Consider the following 10517-nt stretch of genomic DNA (forward strand, 5'->3'; position numbering starts at 1 on the left):
TGCAGCTTGCTGAGCCATTTTCAATCAAAACAATAATATAAACGTAAAAAGAGCACAAGAACAACAACAATTTATAATTTTAAACATAAAATTTAGCCATTTACTACTCTCAGGGCACTCAGCATATATACGGATGCGACTCTTCTCCGTATTCCTTGTATTCTGAGGGCATCAGCCCAAACAGAAATTCCATAAGTCAGTACCGATGTGTCTACTGACGACAGAAGTGACCTCCTGATTTGTTTCGGGCCTCCAACATTCGGCATCAGCCGTGATAGGTTAACTCTAACTGCTGACGCTTTGGTACATACATGTTCCACTTGCTGTTTAAAATTTAGCCTGGCATAAAACATCACTCCCAAATATCGAATGAACGGCTATGATGTGATCGACCTGCTCTCCGACTTCCAGTCTGATGATTTCAACCCTCTTTCTACTAGTAATGAGCACTACCTCGGTCTTATGTTTGGCCAGCTGCAGTTCATTGCACTCATCCATTGGCTCCGGAAGGTGATGTGGAAGTCCAGATTAACATCTTCTAGATGCTTCGCAACAATTACCGCGGCCACGTCATATGCATACGCCACCAGTTTGACATTCCCCGGAAGTACCAGGTTTAGTAGTCCATCGTACATAATATTCCACAAAAGCTGTCCCAAGACCGAACCCTGAGGCACTCCTCCAGTTATTCTATAATCCTTTTAGCCGCTCTTTGTGTCGTATTCCAGGAGCCTAGATGAAAAGTAGCTTGCAATACAGAAATCACAATCATCCTACACAAGTATCCTGGTACGTTTTTCTCTTCATGGGCCCGCATAATGCAGTCCCAATTAGCGGAATTAAAGGCATTCTTGATATCCACAGTAGCCACCAAACAATACTTCTTCGTGCCACCCTTCCATTTTTCCCTGCTATCGCATCCTTCGCCGTGGTAACCACCAGTTTAACAGAAATCCGACGCCATCGGGTACCTACATTTTTAAATTTGGCTCTGACTACAGTGCATTCTACTTTTTCCCAGCTCGTAATTTCATTCCCATCTCGCTTGCTTGCCTGTCAGTCTTCTTATTCAGGGGTGCTTGTTTTATTGGGTTGGTTCTGGTAGAACCCACAATGTCCTTAACATATTTTTCTCTTTTTGCTTCGACATCCAATATTGGTTTCTGGCGAGGTACTAAACTAGAGAGTCCGTATTGTCATCCCTTCCAAAAGTATAATGAGTAAATTAATACGGTCTTCCTACGAACTACTTACTTATAGTTAAAAAGATGTACTCGTATATTATATTTTCTAAAATAAAACGTAATTTACAGGACACAAGGATTACCAAAAATTACATTTTTCTAATCGTAAAAATCTTACGGCATTAAGGGCTTTACTAACAATTTGTAAAAATACTTAATTTATTAATGGCACTGAAAATAATTTAAAGTCCCAGTCATCAAATTAACAGAGAACGCCCATGAAATATTATATCTTTTTATAACAATAAGATCAGCTTGTAATTGGTTGGCGCAATCGGATCTGAAAAGCTCGTTTAGATTTACTTATTTGACGTTGGAATAACTGGCTGCTTTCAATGAGTTCCGGTAATATTACCTGTTATAGCGTATACCAAAGGAATAATTGGATGTACAAGAAAAAGTTTTAATGAAATTCTAAAACCCCTTAAAATATATTAAATTTATATATGTTTATATACACTCAGATGTAAAAAGAGCAACTGAGAAATTTTTGGTTAAATTTAAAGTGTTATATTTTTGTTATTTTTAGCCCTATTTCCATGATTTTTCCAGCAAACTGTATATAATTATATTAACTTTGATTCGTAAGCTCAGTTTTTTAGAAACTTTAGTATTTGGCTTATTATACAGGGTTAATCAAGGGGTTGTTTTTTACCCTAACTTTAAAACACCCGGTGCAATAATTTCGTGTGTAAATTTTCTTAAAATATAATTTAACTGTTAGAATCATGTCTGCTGAGAATTTTGTTTTTTTGGTGATGTCAGTACAGGCTTTGGTGAATTTTTAAGAACGAAATGAACTGATAACGATCAATTTGCAATTTTTTTAATTATCATTACTTTTTTATATAATTTTGAATATGACGAAATGGTTTTGGTGACTATTGCCGTAACGTCATAATACACTACATTGGATACTCTATACTAAATTAAATCTAAAATAAAAATAATAAATAAAAATTAAAAAAAAAACGTTAAAGACAAACGATACAGCCTGGTTTTTAATAAACATTAATAACAATAACAGAACTAACAATATTAAAGAAAACATCATCATCATACAAACAGAAAAAAAAATGTAAAAACTACCCTTCCACTTTATATTGCCTCCCTTGGCTGCTATAACTGCCTGTATAGGTCCGTTCATACCGTCATTGAAGCTGCATATATCATATTGCGTTATGTTTTCCCATTCTTCTTTAAGGAACAAGCGAAGTACATTTAATGAAGCTGGTACCGCTTTGTGAGCTCTAACTCTCCTGCCAAGTATTTCCCAAACGTCGAACATGATGAGCAGTTTATAGTAGTATATAGTTAACAATAAGCACCAAAGCCGCCTTGTCATATTGAAAAATAACTTCAAAAAGAAATGAAAATTGAAAAAATTGCAAATTGTTGGTGGCAAATTCATGTCGCTCTTAAAAATTAACTAAGGCATGTAGTGACATAATCCAAAAAACAAAATATTGAGGAGACATGGTTCTGACCGCAAAATTATATTTTAGGAAAATTTACACACGAAATTATAGCACAGGGTGTTTCAAAATTAGGGTAAAAAAACAACCCGTTGATTAACCCTGTATAATATGCCAAATACTAAAGTTTGTAAAAAACTGAGTTTACGAATTAAAGTTGATATAATTATATACAGCTTGCTAAACAAATCATGAAAATAGGTCTAAAAATAACAAAAATATAACACTAAACTTTAAATTTGACCAAAAATTTCTCCGTTGCGTTTTTTTGCATCTGAGTGTATTATAGAGAGATATTATTGACAGACTACGTAATATTTAACATTTAATTACTTTGTTTTGCAATTTTTTTTATAATAAATATTTTACTCTCTATCTCTAACTTGTAGTATAACAACCCAAGTTCGTTCAACAAAGTTGAAGAGGTAATATTTTGGCCAACTATATAACAAACTGTTTAAATAAAATAAAGGAACCTACGTTGTGTTAAAAATATTTTTAATTTTCATTACCTCGGATGCGCTCGATAGAAGTAATATTCGGGAAATTTGAGGAGATTAGGTTATACAAATCAAACGCTAAGTTTGTAAATAGCCCTACTTATTTTATTAAATGAAATGAAAGGAGTGCCGTACTCTGCCTGGAATTCACAAGTAAGAGCACGGCAGAGAAAACATTTATCGCTATTTCAAAGAATCCAACTATACTGTTCTGAACTTTGATAAAAGAGAAATAATAATAATACAAATACTGTCTTCATACCGAGGTTTCAAGTTTAAACACACTTAAAACATTCATAACTGAAGAGGTGTTGTTAGTTAGCGGGTCCCAGCCTGCAGTTATTGAGGTCCCTGGATTCGAGAGGCTACTCAGCTAGAGTTGATATGGTTGGTGCCAACATCTTTAGACTATGAGTTATACCATTCTTTGGTTTCGACTGCTCACTTGTTTTCTAAGATATTCGCCCACACACGGTTGGAAATTATCAGTACACGAAACAAGGCCCTTATTGTCACACTAAGTCATGCTGAACCAAAAACATCGACAGGAATGGACAGTAAACGATTGTCTTTATATTTAATTTTAAACTAGAAATTATTTACAGCATAAATCGAATCCATTAAATACATGCACATGCTATTTAATGCTTTTGTCAGATTTAAATAAATAAGGAAAAGCTTTATCACCAATAGCGTAACTAGCAATTTATCTTGGGGGTGGGGGCCGGAGGGGGGGGGGGCTGCAGTTGAGCACAGGGGGGCCTAAGGCTTTTGTTTTCTTAAAAATGAAAAATAATTTTAAAAAACACATTTTTTGAATAAAACGTTTACATGAATTTCTCTATCAATAAATTTCATATACTTAGTTATCAATTATCGTGTTCCCTTAGATTACTTAAATACCTACCAATTTTCTAAAAAAAAAATAAAAATTAATACATTTTTTGAACACAACAAAATAATATTAACTAAACAAAACTAGAAAACGTAATTTTTACTGCATCACAAGCAAATAAAAATTAATATGTAGCCAAGAGTCATAATTCAGTATTTCTCTGGGGGGTGCCCAGCAGTACATGGGGGGGCCAGCACCCCCGGGCAACCTCAACACAGCAAACCTCATACTATCTTTGATCATCACCTCCGTCACTTGTCACTGTCAGATCAAATCAGATGTTTTTGGATTTATTTATCCTTTGTTTTGGTTATTGAAATTTTATAATTACAGATAAAATTTCGTAGTTAAATTGGTTATTTTTGATGTGGATCGCGGTGTGCAATTCGTTCTTTTAATTGTGGAATTTCTGAGTTTAGTTCGTTCATTGACCGGATATGGAATATGGCTGAGGAGAAAACATCATTTTTTATTTATGCCTTTTTGTGAGTTGGACTAGTCAAGATACATAGTTCTCTATCTATATCCTGGAGGGAGATTTCCGGTTGAAATCTGATTTTGTGAAGGAAATCGAATCCTTGCATCACTTCTTGTGTACTCCCCGGCTGAAGAGTGTCGTCGTGAAGAACTGGCTGCCGTTCCGTGAAGCATTCCCTGTTGGTGATTGGCAGGTCTTCCTAGTGAAGGATTAAGTCTTCCGGAACACATTTGGACAGAGACGTGGTTGTATTTTGTGGGATTTACATGGACCAATGACCAGTTTCCATAATGGGATTAAAATAGCCTTTTTCCGACCGATATTCCGATTCCATGTGCCCAAGAAGTCCCCGAATAGTTCCAAGGTATGCTATAATTCTTCTGCCTATTCTAAGTTAATGCTCAACTGATTTTTGTTCATATTGTTGTCTGGTTTTCGACTTTTCCATGCCCACGTGGTGTAGAAAGATTAGTTGAGTGTTATCTTTCTTAAGTCTTATTTGGTTGTTCGTAATTGTAAAGCAAGAAGACCGATCCAGACCGTATAGCACAGAACAGTCCAGAATTCCATCCGTTCCTGTTGTCCGTGTAGAGGTAACCGTTGGACATCATAAACCCTCGTTGAGGTAAAGTTCAGATTTGATTAGCCCTTCTTTATTACCTTTATTAACTCCTACACGTTGTGCTAGTCCTTGTTCTATAATTGAGGCACTTTTCTAAGACAACCAATGTTATTTAGGGTTTTTATGTTCACCTTTTGAAGTCCTACACCTGGCCGGCATTCGTACGTCTGCTGACATCCGTGGGTTCCAGTGACAGTACACCGAGCTGCTGTGCACCGCTGTAGCCACCCTGTAGCTATACACCGTAGCTCAGCCGGAGGAACTTCCGAGTTGTTTCAAGTTTATACAACGCTTAGAGTAAGACTGTTTAGATTAGTATAATTTTAGATTTGATATTTGTAATCCACCCAGGATATTTTACTTAGTTTAAGTAAGGGGGATTATGACGTCATACTTTTAGTTAGTTTTCTTGATTTAAATTTTATTCTACTTTTCAACGTTTATTCATTTCCATTTCTTTAAATATTAACTTTTAATATTTTAATAAATTGCTTAAACATTTTTAGTAGTATTATTTGCAGTCTAGTCTCATAGTTAAATTAGAGTCACTTAAGTTTAAATAATTATAGTAACATTTGAAGTTCGTGGTAGTTACACTCAACAGTTCGAGGTTAGTGTTGAAGTCTACTTAATAGTAACATCTTTTATGCCGAGTTCATAGAGTATAATCTCGTGGCGCCCTTTTATTAATATCTTTGAACCCCGACCACCCGGCTGTTAAAATTAAAAAGCTAGTGGCCACTATGCAACTCATTACCGATTAAGTAAACTTGTGTTTTATTGAACTTCAAATAAAAAAGGGCATGGCACGCTTGATAAATCAACTCACTGCAGTCGGAGATCATTACGGCCTTAAAATAAATACCACTAAAACAAAAATACTTATAATATCAAAAACCCCAGAGCCGCCCATAGATATTAGTAGATATGGGAAACAAATAGAAGTGGTAGAAAAATTCAAATATTTGGGGACCTGGATTTGCAACAACCTAGATCCAGAAATAGAAATTATATCCAAAATCGAGCAAGCAAGACCCACTTTTCACCTGATGCGGCCATTACTGTGTAATGCCACCCTAAGTTTGTGAAGTGCTATGTACACCCGGTTTTGTTGTATGGCTGTGAATCATGGACTCTAAAGGTTAACACCATTAACAGAATAGAAGCCCTTGAGAGGTGGATTCTTCGTAGACTTCTCAAAATACCTAGGACGGCACATATTACAAACGAAGAGGTAGTTCGTAGAGGGGTCGAAAGTAACAGGCGGCGAAAGTAACAACCCAAATAACTAAAACTATGCGAATAATCATGGCACTTTTGCTAGGTAGAAGAACTACGGCCTAGAATGCCGGATACGATATCTCTGCATATTGGCAACATCGGCCTCAGTCTGTAGTGTATATAAGCCCATATTTGTTTTCGGTGCTCTTTAGTAATATTTTTCCAGTGAGTTTTAAGTCAAACACCAAACATTCTGGCTGCAGGTTTGTAATTCAACTTGAATGTATGATTGGTTTAGATATATGGGTATAATGTAAGCACTAGTGAATGTCTTTTTTTGCCGCGGTTCATTACGAAAAATTTAATTTTTTTAAAAGAGTATGGTCGGGGGCGGTTGTAACATTAGGGCCTGGGGGCGATTGTAACGTGTTACAACCGACCCCGCTATTTTTTTTCTATATTTTGGTTTGTAAATTAATAATAATAATAATAGTAAGAAAATTTATTGTAATTTGTGTACATAGATTAGATACAAACAAAAGAATTATAAAACACAATAAACAAAAATATAAACAAAAGAAAAATATACAAATTACAAAAAGACTGGAAATACAGCATAACTGATCAAGTTCCAGCCTTGTTTAATGCATTAACATGTAAATAGCAATAATATAAAAAAAAGAAAATATTAAAAACAAATTTGGGTTTGTTTAACAAATTAAAAATTAGGAAAAAGAACAAACTTAAAAATAGAAATTATATGTAAAATTGTTTAGGAAAACACTAAAAGGAAAGAAACGCTGCTCAAGTATAATTTAACATTGTTGATCTAGAAGGTGTCGCTTTAAATGCGATTTAAAACTATGAACTGGCAGGTCTCTAAAACATTTATCGATGCCATTATACAGTTTATAGATATTGTACGTAAAGGATCTTTGGAATAATGCTGTTTTATGATAAGGTGGGGAGATGAGCCCTTTATGTCGCAAATTCAAATTATGAACATCTGTTCGAAACTGAACCTTTTCGTATAAATAAGGTGGACACTTGTAATTAATTATAGAATGATATAAAGTTAGTGCGTGATATTTTCGTCTAGTTTCCATATTCAACCAGCGAGCCTCATGAAGTTTGTATGATATGCGATCGAATTTACGAATTCCGTATATAAATCGTAGACATTGCTTCTGTACACGCTGAATCTTAGCAGTATCAGCAGCATCCAGACAAGGCCCGTAAAGAACATCGCAGTAGTTAAAATGACTGAGGACTAACGCATCGGTGAGTTTCCTCTTAAGTGACTTATCCAGTATATGACGATGAGGATAAAGCATTTTCAAATTCAAGTAAGCCTTCTGAAGAACCCTTGTCACGTACTTCTTAAATCTCAACTCGACATCAAACTCTACTCCCAAATTTCTAGCAGTGCGTACAGATGTAATTTCGACGCCATTAATTTTAATTTTCAATGAGCTCTCAACTGCCTCGCGGTTGGTCCCAAAGACCATGACGAAAGATTTACTGGGATTTATAACTAAATCATGTTTATAGGATATCTCAACCAAACTGGAAATTTCTTCATTAATTATTTCATTAGCCCTGTCAACATCGCTTGAGAAAAATGAGAAGCTGAGCTGAGTATCATCCGCATATAAATATGACGCACAACTCCCCAATCGTGATGCAATTTTCGCAGTGTAAATGCTAAACAATAACGGACCCAGTATAGTTCCCTGCGACACCCCTCTCACAATGCTACCCCTTGGCGACACGACCGTTCCTATCTGAACAAACTGAGATCTATCCGAGAAATAGCTCTCAATCATTCCGACCGATTCTTCCGAAAATCCCATATATAACAAAATGGCCAAAAGCAATTCATGGGAAATGGTATCGAATGCCTTAGAATAATCAAGCAGTACCATAACGGTTGTCTTGCCCACGTCACTCATTCTCAGAATGTCATCAACCACGTCCAACAACGCAGTTGTGCAGCTGTACCCTCTACGAAACCCCGATTGTCTCTTAGGAAGAAGATCATTAATATCAAGATGAGATTTTATTTGGTCGCTCATAATTTTTTCTAAACACTTAGACAAAACAGGAAGTACACTTATTGGACGCAAGTCGTTGTAACTATCAATGATTGACTTTTTAGGCAAAGGGATTACTTTACTTATTTTCCAGTGAGTGGGAAAAACACTACGTAATAAACAGTCATTCATTATATTAGCTAAATATGGCAACACAAAAGGACAGCACAATAAAAGCATTTTAATAGATATATCATCGACTCCACGAGCATCGGATTTAATATTTAATAAGTGCCTATATATTGTATCTTCATTTACCAAACGAAATTGAAAAAGTTCACGAAAAGTTTTAGCTTTGTTTTCTCTATAAAATCTCACAGTTCCTAAATCGGAATCCCTCTTAATACCATTCTGATCCAAAAAGAAATTATTTATTAAATGAGGCTGATCAAATTGTGTTCAAATTGGATTTTTTTCTTTTCTAGAATGCCTCGTTCGAAAGTTAGAAGAACTAACCGAGGCTCCAAAGATATCGCAACTTATGAAGATGCATACGCCGATATATAAAGCGGTATGTCTACTCGGGCAGCGGCAAAGAAACACGACTTGTGTCATGTTTCTTTAGGACGGTTCAAAAATAAAAATGAGGCACTAGAGGCACTGGGTGCAGAGAAAAACAATAATTCAGTTTCCATGGGTTATAGAGCCTGGAACAAAGTTTTTACCCAAGAGCAGGAACAGATTATGGAAGATTATATCTTGAAGGCAGCCAACATTTATTATGGTTTTTGCCCTAAAGAAATTAGAAGGTTTGCATATGAATTAGCCGACAAATATAAGTTAGCAATGCCACCCCAGTGGAAAGATAAGCAGATGGCTTCAGAGGACTGGTTCAGCAGATTTATGAAACGACATCCACAGCTCTCGTTACAGTGCGCACAACCAACTAGTTTATCTCGTGCGACCAGTTTTAACGAAGCCAATGTTAATTGTTTTTTTAATAATCTGGAAAAAGTTATGGACAAATACAAATTCAAACCTAAAGACATATACAACGTGGATGAGACGGGCATCACCACAGTCCAAAAACCAAATAGAATTGTGACTAAAAAGGGAACACGACAAGTGGGAGCATTGACATCCGCCGAGCGTGGAACATTGGTCACTAACCTACCTGCGTGGTAAATGCTGTTGGAAATTTTGTACCTCCAATGTTTTTATTTCCCAGGATTTGGTACCAGGAACATTTTATTCGGGATGGGCCAATTGGAAGCACTGGCACCGGAAACGCAAGTGGTTAGATGCAAGACACTGAATTTCTAAAATATTTACAATATTTCCAAAAATATGCATCTGCAACTATCGATCACAGAGTTCTCCTACTTCTAGACAATCATGCGTCTCATATTTCTATTCAAGCTCTGGACTACTGCTCTGAGAACGGTATAGTGGTATTTTCTTTCCCGCTTCATTGTTCACACAAGTTACAATCGCTAGACCGTTCTGTGTATGGACCTTTAAAGAAGGCAATTAATTCTGGCTGCGATGCATGGATGCGAAGTAACCCAGGGAAAACAATGACGATATATAATATCCCATCCATAGTAACTACAGCCTTTCCGATGGCGCTGACATCAAGTAACATTCAGGCAGGCTTCAGGTGTACGGGAATATTTCCCTTTAATAGACATATATTTACCGCCATAGACTATGCACCCTCTTACGTGACAGATGGGCCTGCAGCAGCAGCTGAGCTAAGAAAAGATGAAGTTAATAAGGCAAATCCAGAAAATGTAGAAAATGACTCTACAACACCTGACGAAGCGAGAAGTAAACACGAAGAAACTCCGCCACCGATACCAGTTTCAGATGAACCTGTAGCGTCAACTTCAGGACTTCAGAAATTTGCACCGGAGACAGTTAGACCTTTCCCCAAAGCTCCACCCAGAAAACAAGAAAATAAAAGAAAAAAGAAAAGAAAATCGGCTATATACACGGATACCCCTGAGAAGGAAGACATTAGGGCAGAATACTAAGAAAAGAAGAAAA

General features: G+C 36.2%; 1 protein-coding gene across 1 annotated transcript; it reads left to right on the top strand.

Moving 5' to 3' along the window:
- Nucleotides 1-9041: 9041 nt before the first annotated feature.
- On the top strand, nucleotides 9042-9653 carry LOC115891224. The gene has a single exon (XM_030911651.1). It carries the CDS (start codon nucleotides 9042-9044, stop codon nucleotides 9651-9653), a length of 612 nt encoding a protein of 203 aa, XP_030767511.1.
- The last annotated feature ends 864 nt before the right edge of the window (nucleotides 9654-10517 follow it).

This window comes from Sitophilus oryzae, unplaced genomic scaffold, assembly GCF_002938485.1.
Source record: "Sitophilus oryzae breed Bouriz unplaced genomic scaffold, Soryzae_2.0 scaffold_980_pilon_pilon, whole genome shotgun sequence".
Lineage (NCBI taxonomy): Eukaryota > Metazoa > Arthropoda > Insecta > Coleoptera > Curculionidae > Sitophilus > Sitophilus oryzae.

Coding starts and splice junctions, on each gene's coding strand:
- LOC115891224 (XM_030911651.1), top strand. CDS start 9,042: ATGTCTACTCGGGCAGCGGCAAAGAAACACGACTTGTGTCATGTTTCT.